General features: G+C 39.7%; 2 protein-coding genes across 4 annotated transcripts; one reads left to right on the forward strand and one right to left on the reverse strand.

Annotated features, from left to right (window-relative positions):
• The first annotated feature begins 389 nt into the window (after positions 1 to 389).
• On the forward strand, positions 390 to 6,029 carry LOC135940757 (organic cation transporter protein). 2 transcript variants are annotated; one of them, XM_065485786.1, is made up of 9 exons: positions 390 to 800; positions 1,475 to 1,598; positions 1,650 to 1,753; positions 1,809 to 1,963; positions 2,646 to 2,953; positions 3,749 to 4,082; positions 4,152 to 4,327; positions 5,600 to 5,719; positions 5,808 to 6,029. In XM_065485786.1, exons 1-9 carry the CDS (start codon positions 499 to 501, stop codon positions 5,964 to 5,966), a joined length of 1,782 nt encoding a protein of 593 aa, XP_065341858.1. In that variant the 5' UTR covers positions 390 to 498; the 3' UTR covers positions 5,967 to 6,029. The 2 variants fall into 2 exon arrangements, with proteins under 2 accessions (XP_065341858.1, XP_065341859.1); XM_065485787.1 differs by having other exon boundaries at positions 669 to 800; positions 1,492 to 1,598; positions 5,808 to 6,028.
• Positions 6,030 to 6,621: 592 nt separating this feature from the next.
• On the reverse strand, positions 6,622 to 26,954 carry LOC135939263 (voltage-dependent calcium channel gamma-5 subunit). 2 transcript variants are annotated; one of them, XM_065483543.1, is made up of 5 exons: positions 26,537 to 26,954; positions 9,324 to 9,401; positions 8,891 to 8,965; positions 8,631 to 8,768; positions 6,622 to 8,028 (listed from the first exon to the last, which is right to left on the reverse strand). In XM_065483543.1, the coding sequence occupies exons 1-5, from the start codon at positions 26,856 to 26,858 to the stop codon at positions 7,778 to 7,780; spliced, it is 864 nt and encodes a 287-aa protein (XP_065339615.1). In that variant the 5' UTR covers positions 26,859 to 26,954; the 3' UTR covers positions 6,622 to 7,777. The 2 variants fall into 2 exon arrangements, with proteins under 2 accessions (XP_065339615.1, XP_065339616.1); XM_065483544.1 differs by lacking the exon at positions 8,891 to 8,965 and having other exon boundaries at positions 26,537 to 26,952.
• Positions 26,955 to 27,031: the final 77 nt, after the last annotated feature.

Raw genomic sequence — 27,031 nt, forward strand, 5'->3', positions numbered from 1 at the left:
AATTCAAGTTTTTGGTCCCCTCTCGTTTTTTAATTTTGTTCCTTTTGTGATTATAACAGAAGATGCTTCGAGTCAATAAAAATGACAATTTTTTTGGTAAAAACGTCTAGAAATTCCTGACTCTAAAAGAAAAGCAAACTATATATCTATCAGAATTTTAAACAAATCTTGGATGAATATCTAGAAATGTGTTGCCACGTGAAAAGAATTAGAGAACGAGTAACTTGACTGCAGGACACTCGTGAAACATATCAAGATTCTTTCCTTTCGCAGTATATTTACACGGTTCTCGCAAAGAGAGTCGTTTTTTGTAATTTGCGGTTTGCTCGATCTCTAGTAAGTCGTCGCTGTAAAGCGTGACAATGAGTATCGAATGAAATCGAAACTAGCTGAGAGAGAAGCAGCGCGAGTTACACATTGGCTCGCGGTGACCCACTCTCCGCTAAAGGCGTGCGGGTCTCGAGAGGAGCTTGGTCCAGGATTGTTCAGTCGCGCGCGATGGACTCTTTTGAAGAGGACGACCAAGTGGTGGAGTCGTCGCCGCAGCCGGACGAGCAGCCCACCCTCGAGCTGGAGCATGCCCTGGCCGAGCTGGGCAAGGGCGGCCGCTGGCTGCGCTCCCTTTTCCTCCTCGGCAGCATCCCCGGAGTGCTGAACGCCCTCAATCTTGTTGCCTACGTCTTCATCGCCACCGAGCCGCGATTCTTTTGCAAGGAGAAAACAGCAGAGCCGTTTGGACAAAATTTCACCAACTTATCAAGTGGAAGGCGCATGGAGCTTCGCAATGAGAGTAAAAGCAGGTACGCTGCCATAAAACGCTATATTATATATTTAGTTATTCTAAATTCTCAAAAATAATTTTATGGCTTCTATTCCAAACTTTTCGTTTTAATTTAAATGCTGTTTGCGAGGAGAACTTATGAAGTAGTGTACATGCATTAACAAATACGTCGTTCCGTAAATTTTTTAGATTTGCATATTGATGGAAATATAATGACGAAAAATGGTTTATAAAATATTTCTATCCATTACTCGTAAAGATTTCTTACTATATAATAATTAAAATTTTTTGATGTCAAATTCACTGGCGAATTTAAATTATTTTCAATAAATTTTAATCACGGTAATTTTTGTTAATTGTCTTTCTATGAAAATCATAAATTACTGAATTTTTAATTGGTGTTTACAAGCTATTTAGAATACTGTTTGAGCGTTTTATAACACTGTATGAGTGGCTCTAAAGTCTTAAAATAGCCTGATTGATTCATGCTCATTTGGTTTCTTTAAGTAAATCTGATGTTAATGTAACCTCTAATCGTCTTAAATTTCTAACACATAATATATTATTTTTGAATTTTACGTATATAGTTAGCCGTATTTTCAATTTGTTTGTTTGTTTACCTTTTGAACATAACACAAAACAGACTGACACCCATATTAATGCTAAGTGCAATTGGTGAAATTTATTTAATAGTTCATGCTTCTACACAGAGTGGAACTCAACAAATGAATTTTCCGATTCCGCTCAAGAACCGCAGTTTCACTGTGAAGAATATGTTTTCTTTGAAACGGATCGTGGCACGTCCATTGTTTCAGAGGTAATACCATTCGTATATATGTGTTTAAAAAAATTAAACCCTAAATTCTAGTGGAGCTTGGTTTGCGATTCAGAAATTTGGAAACCAATGTCGCAAGTGGCCCTTGGCGTTGGCAAAGTGATCGGCTCCTTAGTTTTTGGCTGCATTTCGGATAGGTGCGAGATTTAAAAATTGTTATTTTGAATCGATTTTAATCAGCCGCTTGTGTAGGATGGGTCGCAAGACGAGTTTCTTGGCCTCTTCGTTCGTGTATCTTGTGGCTGGTCCTGCGGCGGCATTTGCATTCCACTTCCCTGCGTTTATTTTCTTCAGAATCGCACTTGGAGCTGCAGGCGCAGGAGCGTTCACCTCGGCATACACAATAAGTATATGGGAATTCTTGATGCTTCTTAAATGGTTATAATGCAGCTGCGATTACCATTCATTCAGTTCGTGACCAGTATTTAATTTTATTCGAGTTTCATTCGTGATAAAACCTCGCTTACGTTCAAGAAGAGGTATTTAAAGTGAATATTTATTAGTTAAGCCAGTAATAATGTACTATATAGTAGTTAAATATAAGATTTTTCCGGTAATTTATTAAAAAAGAAAAGAGTTTTAGTTTGTTTTAAACCAAAGTAGAGTCTTTCTTGATGAGCTATATTTCACTTCCTACAAAACTTTGGACTAAAATCCTATTCGTATGTATTTCTCAACAGAACAATTTATAGGACAAAACGTGACTTGCACAGTTATTACCGCAGATAATCTGATGTTTGAATTCTCCACCACTACAGCTTAAAATGTATTTTTAGGGACATATTTATTTCAAGGGAAAGAAGTCATTTTTATCATTTTAAAAATTTCATCACTCTAGGGTATATTTCACTGATTTTCCGCAGATACTTTGCTATTTTTCCAGTATTTTTTATCGTTCACCTCTTTTTGAGATAGAGAACAACTGTAATTTCTTTATTTCTTTTTTTACTGGGATGCATTAAATACACCAGTCTCCGTTGGAAAATAACTAAAAAAATGTACTCCATCATGTGAAATATTTTAATTTAGTGGCAGAATCAGCGAAAGCGCCTCGGAGGCCCAACCTGGGCGTGCTGTTCAACATGTCGTACGCGATCGGCTTCGTGATAGCGCCCGTACTGTCGCTGGCCTTCTCAGGGTGGCGGCCCTTCCAAATGGCCATCTCGGTGCCGGCGCTGCTGCTGCTGCTGCCGTGCTGGTCGCTGCCTGAGTCGCCGCGCTGGCTCATCTCTCAGGGCAGGCACAGGGAGGCCCTTTACGTGGTGCGACACGCCACCACTAAGAATATCGACCGCCAACGCACCATCTCGTCCACCGAGAACAGGTTCCAGCAACAGGTGCGCGCCCCACGAATTAGCAACTGTGCACGTTGTTTGCCCGAGTTGTGGATCATAGAGCACTCGCTTGCGCTCGCTTGCTTTTAATTATTCACCAAAGTTTCGAAATAGCGCTGCTCAGCGCGCCGTAATTGACTCGCTTTAACTGCACAGTATGGCAATCAACTAAACGAGCCTCACCATAAGGAGAGAATGATTGCTTTTTTTGTGGCATCGATAAAAGTGGGGTGTTAAACTTCTGTATTTAGAATGGTGATCAATTAATTAAGGATATATTAAGATAAGTAACTTTACTCATTAGTCGAGCATTCATTTATAAACTTAATTAAAACTCTTGCAGAATGATTTACCTTTTCTGTCTTAAAATGGGTCATTTTCATTTATTTTTCTCTTAAACGGCTTTTGTTTTAATTATTAATTCAATTCTTACAATAAAAAAATCGACTTGGATGCAAAGGCTGTTAAACAGAAAAATATCTGAAGATTCTGAAGCCTATTTAAATACAAATTAATAGCTTTCGATCGAATGTTTTCCAGAAGTATTTTCCCTTTAGGTGCTTATTTTTCTAGATTCAAATATTTTATGATTATGGTTGCAGCTTAGCAGGTTACTTATCTAAAAAAAACTGTTTTCTACTATAAATAACCTAAATTTGCATAAGTAAATAATCGAGTATTTAATTCTTTTAATTGGTCAAAAAGGCAGCAAAGCAGTCTCTTTTGATAATTTATTTTTACTTATTTTATTTTGCGCATTCGGCCTTCAGAATTCAAACGTCTATTTGCTCCAACCAGGAGGAAGATGCGTCTTGCTGGTCAGGCACTCTGACCTTTTTGGCCAGGCTGGGTGGCATGCTGAGTGACGGCATGTTCCGCAAACGACTGCTCCTCTCGCAGCTCATCTGGTTTTCCTGCTCGCTGACCTACCACACGCTGATGCTGAGCGGCGCGGCGTTAGGCCTGCAGCCGCACCGCTACGTCGTCCTGTTGGCGTCGGTGGAGGTGCTCTCCTACCTGCTGCCGCCGCTCATGTTGAAAAGATATTCGCGCAGGATTTGCCTCGCCCTGCTGCTCACAGGCTCGACACTCGCCCTGGCCACGCTCGCCTGCGTCCCCAAGGATTACTCAGGCAAGTACAATACAAGCTCTATATATATTATGCTGTGAGTCTTATGTATTTTAATGAGTTTATTCTCAGTTGGCACCATGGCGGCAGCGATGCTGAGTCGCTTCTTCATCAGCGGGGCGTATTCTGTGGCGATCTTGTTCACCTCTGAACTGTTTCCGACCGTCACCAGAAACACGGCCATAGGCACTTGCACAACTTTCGCTCAAATTGGATCAATTTCTGCGCCGTTTCTCGTTGATATGATTGTAAGTTGGATAATTTAATTCATCTGCTGTTAAAGAAATGCCGTTTTGATCTTGCTGCATGTCCTCTCAACGCACGTAAAATGGGGCGATGTGACTTAAACTCACAATAAGATTGGATTTTGAAATTAGAGCAAGTTAATCTCGGGTTTTGGAAAGTTTTGGCTCATGAGCGGCAAAGTAGACGAAATTCATACCGAGCTAACGTTATCAAACTCCATTACAAACATCTGTTTGAAAAATGTTTGCATGAACTTTTTCATTTTTTTCTGGTTTTATATATACATATGAGACTATTTTACCAAGGCAAATCTTCTTTTGTAATTGTGAGTAGCTTATAAAAAAGATGTGAATTTGGGGATCCTAATTCTCCAACCCCAAATGACCATCATCTCAACCCCCATGAAAAAGAGTGAAAACTTTGTATACACCAAAATTTCTGGTTATCTCGCACTGGATTATGAAAGATTTTTTCTTGATTTTAAATAATATGCAGTCATAATTTGAAGTATTTTATGGCTGATTGAAAAGTTTTGTTGGTAGCATTTTTGTGTTAGCGTGATATATAGGAAGTTTTAAAAATGCCAATTTAAGTAAGGGGATGAGAGGGGTGGGTTAGAAGTATCACTTTAACCCTCAGCGCACTTGGGGATATCAAGACGAGTCGGACGGCAAGCAGTTTTTGCAATTATGATTGTTCTAAGCCAAGGTTTAGCGCTCACAATGTTTGAAAGAAATCTCTTTTTTAAGTTTCAAGGATGATCTTCCTCGAAAATCAAAGTGTATGACTTTTTTAACATGTGCCAACTTTTGAGGGTGTTAACGGTTTTTCAAATTACGCTTTTTAAGTAATAAAAACTTCTAAAATTTCAGCAAATAATCGCCCATTTAGACCTGTGACTTCATATTTGATGTTCATTCCATAAATCTTGGCTAAGAGACAAATAAACATTTTTTTCATATATACACTAGAAGATGGGACATTAATTTTAAAAAATTAAAAAGTCTTAAAGCCCTAAAAATCAATATTATTTTGCAGATTTTCATTAACTAGAGTTAATTTCGGTAATTTCACCATAACATGAACCAAAACTTGAACTCATGCCTCTAGTTTTATACTATTTCTCGTTTGTTTTTCTTTAAAATTAAATTAAAAATATTACGGGTCAATAATGTCCAGTTCTACAAGGAGCACATAATTTTTGTCGTTTGAAATTTTGAATTTAAATTGATTTTACCGTTCGCGACTCACCCTGACTAAAATTTTGCGCTCAGGCGGTCGGCAGCGTGAGTACTCCGATGTGGGTGTGCTTCAGCGCATCGTTTGCGGCCTTGTTCCTGTCGCTCGGTCTGCCTGCCTTGCGGAACATCAACCTCTGCGACACAATGGCCCAAGTAAGAATCGCTAATTACTCTCTCGTCGAGAGCAGCAATGAATTATGGATCTCGTGCCAACTGCTTTTCTCTCTGTCAATGCGAGCAGGCGCGCTGTAGTGAGGCAGAACTCAAGGAGGTGAGCTTCTTCAGGGGTCGAAATAAAGCAGGCGCGGATGACATCGAGCAGGACGTGCAGCCTAATGAACTGTCGGATATTCCTGAGGAAGAAGAGTCTCTCGACCTCAGCCATCTCGGACTTGGCTGACAGACAGAACAGATTCCTTCGCTTTGTATCAGCATAGTGTGGAAATAAACCTCATGTACGTGGTCTCAGCTTTCAGGCCTTTCATAACTGATCCAAATAATTTTCATGGAGCTTGATTTCCACTTATATAATTCGACAAATTGTTACATCATCCGACTCCCTTATCAGAAATCCTAAATTGATAGTGTGTTTCTCAGATTTTTCCATCATTCGTTGAACCGCAGATTGTGCTTTAGTCAAGGACCGCTCAAGGTTCAGATTTTGCAAATTTGATGCGACTAATATTCGTCAACATATTTCACTATCTTATGTAATGTAGTTTTGCATAGAGCTGGGTGTTGTGCCAATCAAGGTGTTGAGTTTCACGTTAAGAGACTTGATAAATAATTAATTATCTCAGTCTATACTGATAAGTTAATGTAAAATTTGTTGAGTCACAGTTACCGGTCTTGATGGGAAAGAACAACTTTGCGAAATTTATCATGCTTTGTGATGGTACGAACGTTTTGATATTGCTTGAAGATAACAAAATGATCTTTCAGTGATACGATTCGACAAGAGAGTTGTTCTTTAAGACAAGTGTTTCAACCTCAAGTTCTTATCAACTTATAATTTAGTGTATTGTCGGCAAACGAAAATGAAACACAAATCAAAGTGGTTTGGAAGATAATTTTAATTATTAATTGCAAAATTCAACATGTTTTTGATCAAATTCATTACTGCGTTTGACACTCGTTTTTATATGTATAAATCGCCAAAGAGGTCAAATCTAGCGAGCGAAATCGTTGCTAATAGGTCATAACATTTTCACCACTTTTTGACAAAAATATTGTGTAAGAAAACATTTAGAAATCCAAAAAAGGGTGAGACAGTGGGAAGGGAAGGCTGCGCTCGGACACAAGCCACGTGGCCTGCGCTAATCTTTTTAATGACGCTTTACTTTATTAACAGCCCTGAAGAGCATAATACATTGAGATTAAAATGTGTCATACTTACGAACTTAACGTAAAAAATACAAAATCAGGATGATGATCCACACAAATTGTTCAGTTAAAAACACAACAGCAAATTGACGTAAGTTTTGTCCTGTTTGTGAGTCACAAAGGAACTAAACATGTAACGTTAGACCAATTTAAGAGACTAGTGTCTTTATAAAAAGCCGCCATAGAAGGAAGGAAAATGATTCGTGAGTGAGTGGAAGTTCAAGCGATTTTGCAGTAGTCGCGACATTGATTAAGAAAAATGGCGAACGCAAGAGACAGTCAGCATCAGCACTATTTTAGCGTTAAAATGAACACATACATGTATAGTTAGCAAATTTGATTAAATCCTTTTCAACAAGACACACAGAACAGGAGACGATCACAAGAGGCCGTTGACAAGTTCAAAGGTAGAGTATTTGCCTACAAATACGGATACATACACTTTTTATCATAGTATTCGTTTAAATACAAGTTAAATTTATTTAGGCCATTTTAACCCTTGCCTCGCGTTTGAGTTTTGAATATTAAAAATATCATATTATCATACAATTAGGCCCCGCGACAAACGAGAATTTTGCTAGGCAACTCTAATACGTTTCCCCGAAAAGCAGTGCAGAAAATCCAGGGGCTGTCTAAGGACGGGTTTGGTGTGTAAGCCTAAAATAATACAAAAAAATCATCGAGAGACATATTTACACCTTTGTACACATTGAGAGACAGATACGAGAGATTTCAGCTATGGGACGACTTAAAATTAGAACATGTGGTTTTGTGAGTCGAGGGAAATCGGCACATCGCTGAGAGTTCGTTCGTGTATTCTTGGCGTTTTCACCGGCCGATGATGGTGGGCTCGTCGGCCATGGCCATCTCGTCGTTGGGCGCCTTGTTGCCCTTGCGCTTGCGGGAGAAGATCATGAAGGCGCAGCCGGAGACAAACAGCACCAGGAAGACGAGCCAGGCGAGCGCGAACGACCAGCCGTAGCTGACAAGCACGCCCTTCGGGTGCACGAACGGCAGGTGTAGCCGCTCGTAGTCGATCGAACTAATCAACACCTCAATCACCACTAACACTGATCCACCTGGAACCGAACGATTGATATCAAATTTCTCTTTACTTTTAAAAAATGTGATACAATTGAAGTTAAATTTCTAAGAAAGGTATTGAGACAGTAATTCCAGAAAATTAACATGTTTTCTAACAGGGAAAGTGTTTACAAGTAGCGATCTCATGTAATTCGCGTGGCGTGCCCTTGTAAAATTTTCCGACTCCGCAAGAATTATAGTGGTTTTTACGAAGATTTTAAAATGGCTTTATATATTTGGAATTAATTTAAATCATAATATTTTTGTGTTCAATTACGTAAAATTTTAGTCATCAGAAAATTGTTGTGAGAGGAATCGGCTAATGGAACATTATTTATGACGTTCCATAAAATCTAGCATTGCCACAAAGGTTTTTCTGGCCTCTGTAGCAAAAAATTGCAAATATTCTGAAAGCTTTTACATTTCCTTTAGCTTTGACTTAAATATACAGAATATTTTCCTTGTGACGAAATAAATGGACTTTTCCTCGTTAGCTCCAACAGGCATCCTAGTATTATACATTTAGTGTCCTAGCTTTCTCCATGTTTGCAATTCATCAAATTAAAAAATTTATAATATTTAATTGAGTTATTTTTACCTGTGATAAAGTGGATTCCGCCAGCAAGACGCTTGAACATGTATCTTGGATTTTGGAAAGTATAAAGTGAGAAGAAGAATCCCATGACCATCAAAAAGAGGCTGATGATAGCGAATGAGACCTCGGTGCGGCTGTAATCTGCAAAATTCCCAAAAAGATCAGTTCTCGCGCTTCTACAGACGATTATTTAAAGAAAATCAAACAACACAAAATGAAAGCGATCGCAAGCTGCTGGGAAAAAGTTGTGTGAGACGTGTTACCTATGCAAAAGAACTTGCTCTTCTGTGGCTTGAAGTTGGTGGGTTGGTTCAAAATGCTATTTGAGGCGTTACATCCTGAGCGCGCAAGACATGTCAAAGGACAGACAGACACACAGATTTTTATGCAGCGCGCACCACACGTTTAATCCGAAAGCAACACGAGAAACAAAAACAAAGGCTGCCAGCTCCGAAGCAAGCTGCCTCACTCTCAGTCAGCAAGACAAACACGAAATGCGAATTTTCCGCATCAAGAATTGCGACGCGAGAATAAAAGCTCGCAGGAAAACGTGGCAAAAATTGCAAAAAGCTTTTGTTCGCCAACTTTTTCGGGGCTGGCGTGCTGGTGGTTCATGAATAATGCACGTTAATAGTTAGGTGTCAGTGTCATCTGTACACGGGGACTATATGATGATGAAGGCAGGCGGCTACTTACTCAAACTGCCGTGGTCTATCGTGTGGTCGATTGCAATTTTCTGATCGCTCGGGAAAAACTCCTGATATCTGCACTTGGCTGAAACACATCAAAAGAAGTCAGGTTAGTTAATTAGCCAGGAAAAATACATATTTGAATTTATCAAGAGTAAAATTTAACAAACCTACTTATGTTTTAACTTTTTAATAGTTTTATCAGCAGTCACAAATAAAATCTACAAAATCAAACCCACAGAACTCTAAATCACCAGCCGTTGAAAATGACTAACTCATATCTGAACTCATTTTTTAAAGAACGAGTGCCGAAATCCTGTAAACTTCCCTGCGACTCAACTATTTCCTAAATAAAGGGCTCTAAAAACACTTCAAAATTCGCCTTTCAGGCTATCAAACAAAAAATGCGTCTAGCGTTCGTAAAATTTGTGATGTTACTTAATTTTGGATATTATTTATATTGAAAATGTTTTTCTAAATTTTAAAATCACAAATATAACTCTTCATATGTCTCAATGGAGGCTGCGACTGCTGCCTAATCAAAAATAATTTTTTTTAACTTTAGTTTTCCTATTTGACGACATATTTTTTAAGGGTAGATATCAATTTTATGCTTTCATTTTTCACCTTTTAGCCACTCACACGTAGAGTCAATTGTTTAATTTTTTATTTTGTAATTTACTGCCCTCTCAAAATTCTTTTATTTATTTATTAACACTTGAAATTCTTAGCAAAGTATATTTGAGATTTTTTATGAACCTGTTTCCTTTTTACAATTTCTAAGCTCATTTTTTTGCAAGCTTTATAGCTTGAGACTAAACAAGAAGCCGAGGTAATAAAGTCGGCCTAAATACCTGCTGTTGTGTAGAGCGGTTTTTAAAGTGCGCCACAGTGGTAAAAATATGTATTTTCAGAGGTGTACTATTTGTTTACACTGGGAGCGGTAGTGTGGCCAGAACCGAAATTGTTGTCTCGCGAACGTGCTTTATTGTGTGTTTTGGCACCGACGAGTGAATTCAGCTGGACACCCCCAAAGACGCTGCTTTTTGTGAGAGCGAGCCTGGCGCCCGGCCAAAACCGTTCCACGAATAATAATAATTATTATTGTCACCTCCGTTCCTCTCATTCTCGCTCCGTCGCATAAATAGTTAGCAGAAGAATTTAATGTTGAGTGTAAGGACCCTTTTACGAGTGAGCGGCGCTTCTGAACAACGCTGGAGAACAGAGTCGTTTGTTTTTATTTTTGTACCGCGCCTCTAATTATGCGCAAAAGCGTCCGAGGGCCAGCCGAGAGAGCTTTCTCTTTCTGAGCGAATATTAATGATGCTTGGCTGTTCCCGTCTCTCTCATTTTGAAAACATGGCGAGTGATGCCAGTCGAGAAAATACCTTGCAAAAGTTTTCTCGTCCCATTTATTACCAAAGCAGCCGCAAACTCGAAGAAAGTCATTCATTAACAAAAGCAAAAGTGACAACAGCTTCCAAATATTCAACGGAATTATTTAATATTTTTATGATATTCGAATGGAAGACCAAGTTACTACGTTAATATCAAAATGCTCTCACTTAAAAAGAATGATCGGGACCTCTTTTAGAGATTCAGCTCGAGTAGATGTCTCGCTTTTCACGCGGCTCGGATTGCAAAGTGCGTGCTGAGAGGCGACATAAAAATCCACCTCAAGAATTGCAAATCTGGGCATTGAAGGTGGTGGTAACCATGGTGACAATTGTGGCGCAGCCGAGAGGAAATGGGACCTGTTGCCTTTGTCGGCCACTCAGCGCGCGCCACTCTGAAAGAGTTCCCTAATGGCCTCCTTGGTGGCGAGGCTACCGAATTAAAAAATCACTCCTGCTGCCGCGTGCGGATGGGAAAACGTGGCCGATTGACACCGACACACCACACCACCGCACATACACACGCACCTCACACGAGACCGATCAATAAACGAGAGACGGTCCTGGATGTTTGTTGCCTTCCAAGAAGTTTTAAAACCAAAGTAATTTATTTTTCCAGTTTTATATACAAATCTGCAAGAAAAAGTTTAACGTGAAAAGGATAGGAAATTAAATCAGCTTTCAGAATATCACAAAATGTGTGGAGTAAAAGTTAAATTTAAAAAAAGTCACCAAGTCAACAACATACTTTTTATGGTAAAATTGACCCATCAACCAATTCATTTATATTTATTTAAAAAAATCCTAAAAATGGAATAGCGAATTAATTTTTAAATGTTTGGTCATATTTTTCAAGCCGCCATAAGTTGTTAAAATTACCAAGCCTTTGTGAATAATCTTAAGTACTTTTTCATAATTATTCTGTTTTATTAGATTAGGCACCAAATAAGACCTGTTCGAGATCAAAATCGGAAAAAGCGGTAAAACGAAAAAATTGTTTTATTTTCGTGAAAAAACAGGTGTTGCATTGTTGCGTATTTAAAAATTAGCGAAATCTGTACACGATAGCCACACCAGATTATTTAAATTAAATAATAATGAATCGGTGTTGATAAAATAAGCTTCAATGTGTTTTATGTCTATGTTATGTATTTATAAAAGTAAATATAGCCACTCCGATGCTTGGCATCAACAATAATAAAGGATTCAAGAAGTATTCCTCACTCAGAGACGGAAAGGCAAGTGCCGACGCGCCGCAACTTTCAAGGTTGAATCCGACATTGCATGGAACAAAAGAAGCGAATTTCTCACTTGCAAAACAAGCTCCAGTAGTTTCTTTTGCTCACAGTCTTGCCACCAGCCTTCACTTCCAGTCAAGTGAAATGCAAAACTTTTACTCAGCAGTCAGCCAAGCTTCCGCGCGCTGCACTGGCGATATTCGACTGAGCAAGTTGCAGTTATGCAACATGCACGTCACGCGAGCTGCACGGATTGCAGAGATTTTTCGCTTACTAAGCACAGCCGAGCCGAGGTCACCCAAAGTAACCATTTTTCTTCATTATGAATTACTGACTGACTGAGCTCGTACTGCTGTGCAGCAGCGTCCGATTACAAAACGTTGTTTGTTGCCCTTTGCACTTTACACTGAGGCGCAGTTTGCATACGGGGCAGGTATACGTTTTAAACTTTTAAACGCTGTAAATTTTTATGTCGGAAAAAATGGTATTGCACTTTTATATATTAAAGATTTTCGTTCCTAAAAGCTATCGCTGATTTTCTAAAAATAAACCTATCATCTAATTTAATTGATTAATTCCTAAAATAATTACATTATTTCACTATTAGCACCGTCTAGAATAAATTTCCCACACAGAGTAGAGCCATACAGTTTTTTGTTTCAAATTTAAAGTTTAAACCTGAGTGTATTTCTTTAACTTGTTTCAAAAATTTTTGTGTGTGTTCTGCGAGTGTTTTAATATAATATTCAAATTATTTCAAAAGCTTTCAGACCAATTAGTTCACTTCTAAGCTAATTTGGCTTCTCTTGTTTCAATTGGCATGATTGCAAACACTGTCTCACAATAGTTTCAATTTTCAAGACGACGTCTCAATCCCCTATTTGTTCAGCGTTCTAATTAGAGGGCAGAATTACGTTAATTAAAATGGCTAAAGCGGTCAATTTTCATGTTATTAGAGAGCACTCGGCCAAATTAGCAGCCGCATTGCCGGGCGCTGCTGATAAACGGAACAATTAAAATTGCTCCGTGCGCGCAACCTCTAATTACTGCGCGCCCAGCACTCGCCAGTAATGGAAACACACGGCAAAGCCATCCTTCTGCTTGCTCCATTATCGGCCCGTTTCAGCGCGCGGCTAATAAATGCTCTTTTATGTGACACGAGCAATAACACACACACAAACTGAGGCCGGCGGGGGCCAGAGTTGAGGACGCGCGCAAATTGGCCGCTTTGATTTTGGCGCGTCGCCAACGTCAAATTCCTTTGTTTCACACTAAAAACTCGGTCCATCCGTCGTATAGTTCTTGCTCAATGCTCAACTCCCTCTTTCATACACGGGAGAGGGATTCCCAGGGTAAGAAGCCATATCAATGGATGGGTCCCAATTAACAAGGTCCCCCCGCATTGATGTAAAAAATCGATGTGTTGCTAATTAATGGTTTTTTGGTCTACCTCTGTCAATAGATAGGATGAAAAAGTAGTGCCTATTTAGTTGCGAATCAAGCGATAGATATACCTGGAAGTCCACCAGGAAATTGCAACCCATGACTGACTTGATTTATTCACACACCTAGAAGTATTGATTAATTAATTAATTAATTAGCAGCGAGCATCCTTCGATTTTCAACACAAGGTTACTTGGGGGAAAACGGCTGAGAAAATGGTTGGGGGACGTTCTATTTTGGTTCCGTCGAGTTCAACTTCCGATCACCGCCCAGGAATAATAAATGTTTTTACTAAAGAAAAGACAAAAATGAGCCAGCCGTCGTAGTAGGAGAAATAAAAATCAGAAGAAATCAAGTACTTCAATGAGAATTTAAAAAACCCGTTACTTATAATATCTACAAACTTGAGGCCAAAAATTGAATTTTTGTGACTTGAATAAAAATTAATTTGTAACTTTTTGAGAGTAAATAATTTTACCTATCAACATCTCAAAATTGTTTAAATTAAGTTTAAGATAAAGATATTACAGTCATTTTTTATTCCATTTGTTTATTCTATACACGCTATCAACTTAAGTTAGACCTGACTGAAAAATGGAAGAAATAATTGCCGCTTTTACCGGATATTTTGAGCTGAAAACCTTGACAATGGCAATTCCAGTACGACAATTCAACAAGCAGTTCAAAAGTATTATGTGATGCCTTTCTCTTCACGCTTTCGGGGAAGCAGGAAATTAAACTTTATTCAATCCTCAAGAAAGCTTCTTCAAAGTGGATATCAAATTACATCTGAAATACCAACATAAAGTTAAATGCAATTTTTTGTGCTAGCATATGTAACTAAAGAAATCCAGAAAGCATAAATTTTATGCTGATCAAGCTTCATGTATCCCGGCAGTATAAAGTGGATGTCGTTTGCAGATTTGAATGCATAAATCAATGAGGAGGTAGAGAAATGTTTGTTGCGCAATTCTCTCGTTGAAGCGGACATTAAACATGTAAGGAGTTCGCGATGGTTTTGTGCGAGTCCAGGAGAACACAACATGACCGGATGACCCAGATAATGCGGCAGCGGAGACTCATCAAGCCCTAGAGAGCGCATGCATTCACTCGGGCGCGCAGAGCACTTGCAATTTTTTCGCCGATATTGTAGAGACTGCTGTGCGCTCTCTGCCATTGTTGGCGATGCAATTTTCCATTTCTGTTTCAATACATGCCCATTTCCCGACAGCGCATGCACTGCGGATTTATACATTGTGAGAGGGCATAATAAAACGGCATAAATGACCTTTTGCTGACTGAGTTATAGGGCCGTATCCGTCCCTGGATGAAGATTAACTATTGCGATGCACGAGCATTGTGTGCTTTTGTTCAATGTGATTGATTAAAAAGGATACGCAGCGATGCCACGGTTTATGTTCCAAGCGCGGATGAAACATTTTACGAGGCTCTTTGTGAAAAATTACACTGGACCTTCTTTGCAGCAGTTGGAAACGAGAACGAAGCAGCAATAGCATGCAGTCTTTGTGAATTCAAATGCAAATATACGATGGCGAAAGAGTCGCGCACGCCAGAGGTAGTAATAATTAATGCACGCACTCGTTTTTGATGTGGACGCCAGTGCAGCAGGTTGAATAAGTAATGAGCATTAAAGATTCTCACACTCGAGCCCGTAACAAACCCTTGCCAAGATCAAAAGGGCCGCGTACGCATCAGGTAATGGGAAAGTTTCCACTGCAGCAAGGGAAAAACTCGCAGCGGAATGAGGTTCTCTTAAGAACTTATGCATTTTCAATTGAGGAAGAAACCGACGGAGGCTTATGTTTGTTGATTGCACAAGCCTACTCAATAAAAAGGACGCCTGAAGGAATGGAAAGAGAAATATAAAAACCCCTGCCTTGCTGACGTTGCACGAATCAATCGTTAAGAATTGATTTAAAGTCGAGATTTTCCAATTAATTCCGTCAACTACCTCCTTACAAGAAAGCTTATTGCATGTATTTCATACCAAGGAATAAAAATCAAGGTTCTCCAACCAATGTTGCAATTCACGCTTGGCTTTTGCGCAAAAGAGTAGCAAAATGAAACCCACATTTTCATGCGTTTTCCCGAATAACAAGATTCCAAAAATGTTCTTCTATTGTTAAAAATCCAATATTTTGTAAAAAGGAGGCACTAAATTCAATTTTTCTAAAATAATAATATTGTTTTTGGTCATTCAAGTTACAATTTATGACTAAAAATAGATACACGTGTTTCGGATAAAAGCCAAGCAAAATACAGTTATTTTTTAATACAGCGATTTTCCCAGAAAAGTCGGATATTTTCAAACCATGATAAAATAGGTCGTCGAGAGTAATAAACAACTGTCATATCAAAATAGAAAGCGCTGTAAATTTTCGGGAAAATTGGGTAGCTCTCAATGTTCATCGTAACTTGGTCCTCCTTTGTTGATTTCACTTTGAAGACTTTTTTCTTTTTTAAAATTCAACAGAAAATATCACTCATGCGACAGCTTACTTGAAACAAGAAAAAGTAATGTTTTTCAGGCAACTGCTTTTTCCAAGGACTAAATCGCAATAAATTGAATTCATGACAAGCGGTGCCAGCAGAAGCAAGGACAAAAGACAAATGAATATTTCAAATCAGCTAATAATGCAACTTGATGATCAACTAGGTGACAGAGGTCGTTTTTCAAGTGCCAAGCTCTGGGTAGGGCCCAACGCTCGGCGAAAGCGGACGGTAAATAATGAAAGTCGTCTCTCGTTCTCGTCTCCGCCCTAGTCTTTTTCTGAATCACCAGAGACTGGCTGAGGGCTTCTTGGGCTACGTGGATGACGAGGGTGGGAAAAGTGCATCGTTTCGACTAAATGACTGCCGCCCGGCGATTGTTTTGATTGGCGCTGGCCGAGTGTTATTTCTGAAGGCACCTCAACTAAAAGCCCCAGCAGTCAAACATGACACACACGCCATACTGAAGACAAACACGCGGCGCACAATGGATCGCGTTTCCGCGATAATTACCAATCCTTTTTCTGGCAAGGCCTCTCCTCATTAGCGAGAGTAAAATTGCGCAAAATTGCGTAGAATCGAAGAGGCTTCTAGAACGAGCAAGACACGTGTATGAAGGGTCGGCAAAACATGCTTTTCCGAGAGCAGGCTCGCAAACTTGGATGCATGCCTCAAAATTTAGCAACTTTTCGCACAAACACTTGCAAACTAACTTCGCACCGGCAGAAACGTGATGATGAAACTTTACAAAGCGAAAGTTTTGATTTGGCTGCGGGTTTTCTGGGTCTTATTAGCATCTTTCGTGCGAAAATTTCAGCAAGTTTGAAGCCCAAACAGGGACAGCATTTTATTCCTTCAGTGTGTGCACGTCTTACATTTAAATTCACATTTTACGACCGTCGGCTTGCTCCTCGCGTTTCAAAACGCTAATAAAGCAGTCTATTTTATTGTTCTCCGCCGCGCTCTGAAGAAGTTGTTCCCTAGAGCTCAAAAGAGCAGTCTGATGACTGTGTGTGTTCTATATAAAAACACGCCTATATATGATTGACTCGCTTCAATCTGACTGCTGACTCTGATCTCAAAGGCTTTCCAAACAAACTGCCGCTCTTCTTTTTATCTGTTTTAATACTACTCTTTTATCTCTCGTCGCCTGCACGAAAAATTCTCACGCAATTTGAAGGCATCCAAAAGCAAGTTCTTTGCCTCGAGTTTATAATTATAGCACCGCAGCCAACGGCGCCTTGCAAAAGAATTTATTTACCTCTGCTCAAAATCTTCATCCCCTAAAGCTCACAATCATTGAGATGGAAAATGACTTCCTTGAAGGTAGAATTTTCAATCACAAGAAAAAGACATTCATCTGCGATAATCGTAAAAATGATTATAATGCGAATGGCTTTTATCCCGTTCAGTAATCGCGTGTTTTATCGTTTACGGACTTTAACGCTGAACGCAAAAAGCCCAGCCTGCTTTTGTTTACTCAGCGTCGCCACTTGCAGAAATTGCAGGCGTGATAAACATTTATGCAACAGCTTCTTGGATGCTGGAAATGAGGTAGCTAAAAGTGGGTCTGCTCCATAAAACACGGCGTCGTCGGTGAACGAGGTTGCGTCAACCTGATCGATATTTGTCCTGGAGCTGATTAGTAAAAACGATCCGTGCCAATTCGTGGTGAAAACAAAAAGCACCAATGCTGCCGCTGCTGGCACCATGCCGCCGATCGCAATCAGCCTTCGCGCCGCGGAATCCGTCGCTTTTCCAGCAGCGGACGCCTCCCGTCTGCTCTGCCAAAATGGCAATAATTTCGCAGAGCAGTTTGTATTACGATCGTGCGATGACCTGATCTCATTTTCTTTACGAGGAATACCATAAAATTTGAAACTTTTTACGAGCTTTTTGATTTGCCTATATTATGCTTTAACAGCAGTAGGTAACTGTACCCTAAACCTCTTTGTACTCAGAATTGTTTTTGAGAATTCAAAATTGTACCAAATAAGCACAAATAAGGCAATTTTAAGACTATAACGTCTTAAAACCTCGTCTGAAACTGTTTGAATCCCCCGTAAATATTTCTTAGCATATTTAAAATGCTCAAACTGGTCTATATTTTGATGTGAAAGTTTTCTACAAAATTTCACAAGTTTTATAGCTTTTAAGACATTTCAACTGTTTTCAATCCAGCTGTAGAAATATAAAAAAAACATTTTGGTCATTTTTAATTTTAAATTCAAAATTTGAACTGTGTGAAATCTACACACAATCATACCTACGCCGGCTTTTATCGGCATTTTGCTGTGGCATCAAATTTGACCAGCAAACAGGTATTAATTTGGTTTGTAATGTTTGTTTTACTAACTCTGTCCAGTATGAAATCTAAACACAAGCAAATTTGGTTTATTTGTTTTCCTTAAATATTCTTTTTGATAGCATATCCATCCATTTTTAAAAAACAAACACAAAGTTTTAAAATTTACATATTTTAAGCTATTATTGTTTCATCAATTTCAATTCAGTCAGTTTACAAAACGTTGTTTAGATTTTTAACCATTGGGTAAAACGTAGCAACATCCAATTCTCATCCGTGTTCAATATATGAGCTTGTTGACGGGACACTCGTCACAGCAATCATCAAAAAAGTATATCTGAGGGCGCGTGCCCATCAAACGGAACACCAAAATAAACACTGCAGAGGCAGAGTTTTAAACGCAGGAATCCACAGGTCTAGAAATAATCAAAAAGCAAGCTCTCTGTTTTCCCCCGCGCTGCTGGCCTTTTTCTATATTGCACGACCAACTATTAACACAATTAATTCTGCTCCATTAAGCGAGTGGTCCTCTCTCTACCAGGCGCGCAACTTTATTTGGGGAAATTTCATATATAATGGAAGACTTAGTTAGCGGCCCGGCGTGGCGTGTTATACGGCCGGCTTCGTTTGTAGCAATATCAGATGGAGCTATAAAAACGCAGGCCCGGTAAACAAACCTCACAAGCCGAAGAAGTTTTCACAACAGTATTCATGTAATGAGCTTTTCAGACGTTCGGCACGTGCTTCAACTCCACGTTCAATCATTTTCGATAATTTCATACTGTAGGCATAGGAAAACAAATTAAATTCAGCACAGCAACGCATCCCAATTAAAATGCCTTCATAATTCAATTAATTAACGAATGTTTCCCAATAGAACTTGTCTCATTTCATTTACCACTCCCCCTCAACGAAGCGAAATGTAAAACGGCGATCGAAGGGGCAAAAGCCGCTCATAGATCTCGAAATTCCCGCCGTCGTTTCCACGGCACTTATTCACATTTGAGGCACGTTGCTCGAGTGGCCCGGGCAGAAAGAGAAATTTTACCGGCCAGCGTAATTGCGAGCGATTTTTCGTCGCGTCGGCGGAAACTGACGGACTTTCGCCGGTGCGGCGCGGTGGGTGCGCGCGGGGGAACAAATTGGTGTCTGTCTGTGTGTGCGTTGGTTGCGATCGAGAGAAAGAGAGAGAATAGAGGAAAGAGAGATTCGGGTCCTGCCTGGGCATTGTGCCTAGGGGCAGCCCTTGCGGCTGTCTAAATTAGATCGTACATGTTAGCTGCACAGCTGCGAGAAGCAGAAAGAAAAGAAAACGGACAGACGAACCAAACCGACCGACGGCCCCGCGCTCGGTCATCTCCCTCTTTCTTTTCTGATGGGAGAGAGAAAGAAAGAAAGAACCTCTAACAATAGAAAATGAACGCGTCGCGCAACCCTTTGCGTTCGCCACGCCGCCCAATGAGTCAATCGCGAGAAATTTCTTCTCTGCATCATGAAATATTACACTCTGCTGCGTTTGGCAAAACAGCTCGTTCCGCTGCCGGGTAAATGAGCTCTTCATCTATGCTAATTGCGTGGAAAGTGAAGTGTGCGCACACATTGTGCTGAAGATGCATTGCCTTTAAACAGGCCATTTTTAATCATTAAGCAACTTTTTGCGCACTCAAATATCTCGCAAGGGACGCGATGAACAAAGTGTTGCAGCATTATTAAAGAAAGTTCTGCTCCTTGTTTATATATTCTCTGGTTATTTTCCGTCGGCACGTGAAATGTGTATTTTACGAAGACGTTAAGAATCGTGATGATTTTAACTAGCCAGCTCATACACTTGGCCCGCATAAAAAATTGATGTTTATTGTTCACGATTCAAAACAGTAAAAAAATCTATATCCATGTTAAGTTCAACTCTGCGCTAAAGGGTTCAACTTAAAATAATTATATTTCTTGTGGCAATGTGGCAAATTAAATTGAGTCTGCAGTAACAGCAAAGATTGGTATGAAAATTGAGCAAGAAAATATTTTTATCATTTGAAAGACTCAAATGGATTTTTTGCCATGTGAGTCTTCAAATGTAGCGAACTTTAGATAAAAAATTATTTTCTGAGTTTATTCCACATCCTTGCGCGTCTCACCATTTTTTATTTATCCGTAAAATAAAAAATAACATATACTGCAAATACCTTGTATATTTTGCAGCAGTAACAGCCACACGGAATTTTTCCTTCTAGACTTCTAGAAGAGAATTTAACTTTTTGAATATGCGTAGGAGAAGTTGTGTTGAAGATGAGTGGAACTTTCCTCTGCTCTTTTTTGTTGTGCTCTGCATCTAATTGTAAGCAATGACTGCATTCAATCGTTTGAACAACCAGAGATTCAAAATCCTCTACAGCTAACACCTCGGCGTGATTTTGTATTTTTGGCAGCGGTGACCAGATGCGCCTTGAAATTAGTTCCCGCAGGTAATATTCAAGATGGCGTCGAAATTTGGGGAACTTCGAGAGCTCTCTTTTACTTTCTGTACGAGTGTCACAAGCTTGTTTTTCTGACCCAATCGGCGTAATTAATCGGTGCAAAGCAAATTGTATCACAGCATATTTGAAAACTCATGTCTTTACCACGTTTTTATTTGCCCTTTTTCAAACCCCAGCCGACGCCATACCTGCGCGTCGCGTGAATCTGGACCCCGGTGATTTTTGGGTAGCCAAATCAGCTTCTGTCTAATAAAGCCACCCATTGATAGAATTCTGATTAAGATTTGGCGCTTTATTTTATATTTCAATTAGTATGAATGTTTATTCTCATTAAAAAAACCCGCAATTCTTTTGAGGAAAAGACTTTGTAATGTTACGAAAACAGCGAGAAAGGGTCCGCTTCTGGCAAACACCATCTTCAAACTTTACGTGAGAGAGATAAGCCTAAATGTGCCCAAAGTTTCCAGTTTAAGGAAACAATTCAAACACTCATTAAAGCAAAGCTCAAATTGGAGGCATTAGGCACAATGAGTTCCGCTCATTTCGTCAACGAGAAATAAGAAAACGCGAGCAAAGGCGGTGTGGTGCTAAATTATTCGTCGGCCTCAAATATTTGCACGCTCCAAGACAAATTCTTGAGCTCAAAAGCACACACTAATTATTCTGCCTTAGGTCACCTCCTTAAGTTTGGCGCGGCGCGGCTGCAGTGCAGCAGCGAAAAAGAGAACTTTGCAGGCTCAATCTTGCCTCCACATCTTTTAATCCGGGAGCAGAAAGAGCAGGAGAAAAGGCAGGCACTTTGTCTCTTTCGGCTTCGGCCACCGAGATCAATATTTTATTATTCAAGAGAGCTCTCTTCCGGCCGAGAGCGTTTAGCCCGAGAAGCCACCTTAGGCCGCGCGCCGTGACCCACCCTGCGCCCGCGGATCAAAGACAATCGAGCTCCTCCGTGTCACATAATCTGTGTTTCGGCCTGCAACCAAAGGAAAAAGGCTTTGGCCGAGATTCAAAAGTCTCCGAAGCACAGACCACCGCACAGAGCCGAGACAAAGTTCATTATCTCGCGGCGACGGCTATTTTTAACTTTTCGGTCTTTTCTCGGCTCAATTCGTGTCATTGATCTCCATCTGCTGTGTCAGCTTTCGGTGTTGTTTTCTTTTTTTCTGGTGAGTAACACTAAACTGGAAAGGTGCCTGCAATGCCTGCCTGATCTTTGTGAAACACGAGCGCACGAGAAATAGCCTTTCAAATGAAAACGTTATGCAACCTGCGCGACGTCTGTGAAGAGATATAAGCCTATGTTCATTCTGTCAGAACGTGCATCGCGCCGGTCGAGATAATTGGCAATTAGGAAAATAAGTAGGCACTCATGCAGTAATAAATAAAATAAAAAATTCAAACCCATTTTTTCTTTATTCATGTCTGAATGCGATGACATGAAATGGAAATTGAAAGGAGGTTAAAAATGGTTTGAAAGGATGGCGCTATAGTCATTGAAATCTAGACGACCGCCTATTATTTCTGAGCTTGCAAGCGTCATGATGGGAACATCTAATGAACACAAAACATGTTGTTGAATCGTACTTTAAATCGCGTCTAAAGCAGCCCGTGGAAACTACTTAATGTGATTCTTGATCCATTTTTTTTAAATTTTTATTTTTTGTTTTTTGAAACTTTGGTTTTCATTGCTATTTTTATATTTTATAAATACTTCAATATAGTAAATTTTTATACCATTGAAATTTGTAAAAATAAAGAAAGGCTTCAAAATTTTATATTCGTAGGAAAATCGGAAAACTATGTTTAAAATTTAGGTAGATTAATAATCTCCATTTCTTAGAATTTTATCTCTGATACTCTTGATTGATAATCTTGAAGAAAATGAAGCTCTTTAAAATAATTACAAAGTTGAATTATATTTTTTCTAAAAAAAAAAATCCTTTCTATAAACTACACAGATATTATGAATCGGCATACAAATTAGAATAAAATATCTAAATGGTTGACCCAGACTTTTGTAAAATGGCAAGAAATATGTAGTCGAAACTGTTCAAATATGTACATTTAAAAATTATGTATGGTCTAGAATACACAACCCTAGTTGATACTGTTGATAAAATGCACACTTTAAAACATCTTATTACAATCTCACTCAAAGAATATTGGGACCAAAGTAAATAGCTTCAAAAAATTGTGCGCTTGAGTAAACAAACTTGCGAATAATACTATTTCGTGCGTTAGTGAAAAGGCAAACAGTCGTTCTTGCTGTCAGCGACATTGGCGCGCATTTGCAGATGCAAATTTCGATCCGATGGGAGCTCCACTTTCAACAGGCAGCAAAAGTATCGAATTCCAGCGCGAGTGTACAACCCAATCGCTTTCACGCCACTCCCTTTCATTATTGTTGTCGGCGAGCTTCAATTTCATTTAGCGTCCAAAATCGTGCGCGGAGGCTCGAAATGCGCAAGCTTGTCGCAAATCTCGCCTGAAGCCGTCTGTTTCGTCCATTGTTCGCCGAAATGAAACAGCACACGCCACTCCCAATAAAAATGAAAGTAAAATATTTGTGTCAGTGCGTGTTGTGCAAACATCCGTTCAGCCATCATTTTTAATCGAAATTCTAGCACGTACGCACAAGAGCTGTAAGACATTTCGATATTTTCTTCACTCACTGCCAGATGCAAATCATAAGACAAAAAACCTGAAATTTCATGCCAGAAATATTTCTTGTGCGATTAATTAACCTCGTTCGTGCCTAAGAAAAACTGGAAAGGGTGAAAACTATAAATAAAATGAAACAATATAAAAAATCCGGGCATTTGTATCGAATGCATACAGCTCCATTTTGAGCATTTTCTGTAAACATCTCGAGTTTTGCTGTGTCGTTCTTAAGTAAGCAAAAGAAAAACACTTTTCTTTATTGATTCGCGGGAGCTTTTGCAAAGTGTATATCTTTTGCGCACGCCTCCACCACCGCCGCTCTTGAGAGTTTAATATTATGTTGCTGCGAAATGATTTATCTCGCGCGGCGTGCACGCACTCCCAGCAATATTATTTCGCGCAGCGTTTTATCTGCAGCCGTGTGTATACTTTTTAATTAAAAAGCTGCAGAGGTTTCACGGAGATGCGAGCATGCTCCACATTTTGGAAACCTCGCTTCAAAATAAAATCATACGTGCTGCTGGTAATATGAATTTTACATGCTCAGTTGGCTGTTAGGTTATATCTGGGCAGCTCAACAGGTTATTTTTTTTCCTGAGTGGCATATTACGCATGTGTGAACACATTTTAACCTTTTAATTTTCCCATTTATTCTTGCTAAAATGCCCCGCAAATTATTAATAGCGATAAAAGCAACCGATTCTGCAAAAAAATATACAACAAAATTGATCTATCGCCGCACTGGGACTCAAAAACTTGCCACAGGTGTTTTTGCACCATTTAGGAAACACGGAAAATACATGCAGCTTTTTCACATACACATATCTATTTGACTCTTCTTATGGTTAAATAAAAAATAAAAATTCAGCAAAAACATGCTGGTGAGAAAAAATTGAAATATTTAATAAAATAAATAGAACTTGTGAAAACTCCAAACAATGACCAGCCTCATTATCAGAAGTGAATATAAAAGTAAATACTTTAATAAATTAACATTCAAACGAACAAATAGTGTCGCAATATTTTCTTGAATAAAAAACCAATGGAGAAAGTGTAAAAATTATGATTTCATGAAAAATAATAAAATATTTCTACTCTGAAGCCAACTATACAGAGGAAATTAATATCCCCTCTAATACTATAAAATTTCATTGCAGCGGAAAATCTAAAGTTTCATTCTCTCCGCTTCATTTGCTTAGCTGCAGAAACAAAGGATTGCGCGCGGACAAAAGGCACAGCTCGCGGTTGTTTCTATTCACCTCATTCCTTGCGTGCACCGCCATATTTCTAACTAAGAGTAGCAGTGCAGCAGATCCGGCCTTTTTCCTTCCTGCAGTAGCAGCCGAGCTAAATTTTCCAGGGTCCTTTCTCTGACGCGGGCAGGGATTTGGCTTCATAAATTGTTTCTGCTCACCCGAGGGAACGCTACATCATGTTTGCAGATAGCGAAATCGATCCCGGCAATTTTTGGCGTTAAACTGCCGCGCGCTCACCTCGCCCGCGGATTAAAATAAAAATAGAGCACACACGCGGCTAGGCGTGCGTGTGTATACTCTCCGCGAAAGCCCATAAGCTGCTCAAATTAATTTTTATGTGTATATACGCACACGGACTTCATTGCGGAGGGATTAGTTGTGCTCGCGTTACTGTGAAATGAGAGGGATCAAGCCTCAGGAGGCAGAAAAATAAATTGCTCTGCGAGTTCTCGCACGAGCCCATACCAAAAACCGTAAAGAGCAAATGTTTTGCTTATTTTCCCGCGCGCCGGAAGGGTTCTCAACGCTAATTCTCGGAGCAAATGTTGCTGAACGTTTTAACCTACAGGTGTTGTCAATCATAATTATTTATTTACCATTCCATCGCTTTATTTTTAAGGTTTTATTTTTAGAGCATTTCAAAGTAATTTAAGAATTAAATTAAAGATACCAACCTGGAAAAAAACAAAGTCTTTGAGTTGAGTTAAATGCATGAGAGATTATTTTAATTATAAATTTACACAGCAAATACAAAATTAAAAATTTGCTTGTCTGTCTTGGACACAACTCACTCAAATTCATAGGTCTCAGTATTAAAATTTTACATTAAGGCTATTTTTAAATTGCGTTTTATTTTCTTGTACGCTATTTTTACAAAACTGCGTCTTTTTTAAAAATTGTAAATATTATATTGTTCGCTCTCGAGAAGGCTTTTGATGAAAGCCGTCGGAACCAACGCGTGATATTATATTTTTGCACCGCAGAACCGATATAAACTATTCGTTTAATTAAACCGTTTACAAGCACCGCTTCCACGCATTCTGTTCGTTCATTACACCCACCCTTTGTCAGCACTCTATAAAATATAGAGCGCAAAATTTCACGCGTAGAAATTCCATTCTTTTGAGCTATATAGCATAAAACTACTCTTGTGACAAAACTATTTATACGTGAAGCGTGAAGCGATATGAAAAATAAATTTATTAACACTCGATCCGAAAGTAAAAAAATTTCATGTGTGTAAAAATCATGTGTAAATAAATCCAGAATATTTTAAAGGATTTTCCAAAACAACTTTTGTAGTAAATAGAGATGTTTTTTGTGCAAATAATTAACCAATGCCCAAACGCCACTTACACGTTGGCAGCATCAAAAAAAAATTAGGGGATTTTTCTTTTCAATAGAGATATTCTACAAATTGGGTTACGCTTATTAAAAATAAATATATAAAAAAAGGTAAATTCTTAATTTTTCTTGAGAATGAGGATAGGCGGAAATTTGCTGCAGCGCTGAATCTTGCGAAGCATGTTAAGTTTTTCAGGTAAGGTACGCACTGCTGATGAGCCTGCGGGGGTTGATATAGCGCTATTTATACGTGGAATCAGAGCGTGTTGATTTTATTTTTTCTGTTCAATGCCAATGAAGGCAGAAGCACACGACGATGTCATAATATTTCAGCTGAAATTAAATGCTGTTTCCATGGTGTATAGCAAGCTGTGTATTTTACTGCATTTCTTTCCCTATTAAGCAGGAGATGTCTGTAGAAATATGGAAGAATAAACAGCTGTAAACGCCATAAACGACGAAGCTGCATTTAATTTCAACTGGCAAATAATCTCACCCCTAAAATTTTCTCTTCCCGACCAACCCTAATTTTTAAGGCAAATAAAGTATATATATTTATTTAATTTAATCAAAATACGCTGAAAAAGTGGCACTCACAGAGCATAGTGTTGTCAACGTCGGAAGCGTTGCCGTACGAGGTCCTGCATATCCTCCAGAGACCCGAGTGGCTGGTGAGGAAGAAGCGTTTGGTCTCGTTGATAAAGACGCCGGCCTCGGTGGGCGCCGTCAGCGTGAACCAGTGGTCCGTGCTGACGGCCACGATCCAGAGGAAGACGCAGAGGCCAACGGCCGCCGTGCAGCCGAGCAGCACGCGCCGCTCAAACATGACCTGCTCGTAGACGGCCTGCACGCGCCGCTTCATCCTGGCCGCCCGGCCGTGGCCCTTGGCCGCCGCTGGGACAGCCGCCGCTTCGGCCATATCGGTCGGGGACACCACGTGGGTGTCGCACGCTCAACAACACGGCATCCGCTCGAGCGGCCGTCCGCACCCCGATTGAAGCGCCCCTCCGCCGCCGAGCACCGCGACCCCCGAGCCGCCGCTGCCGCCGCCGGCCGGAGGGGCGCCGCCGACGAGCGCCACCAGCACCCGTC

This window comes from Cloeon dipterum, chromosome 3 (genome assembly GCF_949628265.1).
Source record: "Cloeon dipterum chromosome 3, ieCloDipt1.1, whole genome shotgun sequence".
Lineage (NCBI taxonomy): Eukaryota > Metazoa > Arthropoda > Insecta > Ephemeroptera > Baetidae > Cloeon > Cloeon dipterum.

What these genes read in the sequence shown, in the direction of transcription:
- LOC135940757 (XM_065485786.1), top strand. Translation starts at nt 499, where the DNA reads ATGGACTCTTTTGAAGAGGACGACCAAGTGGTGGAGTCGTCGCCGCAG. An exon ending in CGCAATGAGAGTAAAAGCAG is followed by an intron (nt 801 to 1,474) that starts GTACGCTGCCAT and finishes TTTATTTAATAG; the next exon opens with TTCATGCTTCTACACAGAGT. An exon ending in CGTTTCTCGTTGATATGATT is followed by an intron (nt 4,328 to 5,599) that starts GTAAGTTGGATA and finishes TTTTGCGCTCAG; the next exon opens with GCGGTCGGCAGCGTGAGTAC.
- LOC135939263 (XM_065483543.1), bottom strand. Translation starts at nt 26,858, where the DNA reads ATGGCCGAAGCGGCGGCTGTCCCAGCGGCGGCCAAGGGCCACGGCCGG. An exon ending in GAGCAAGTTCTTTTGCATAG is followed by an intron (nt 8,769 to 8,890) that starts GTAACACGTCTC and finishes GGAATTTTGCAG; the next exon opens with ATTACAGCCGCACCGAGGTC. An exon ending in CGGAATCCACTTTATCACAG is followed by an intron (nt 8,029 to 8,630) that starts GTAAAAATAACT and finishes GTTCGGTTCCAG; the next exon opens with GTGGATCAGTGTTAGTGGTG.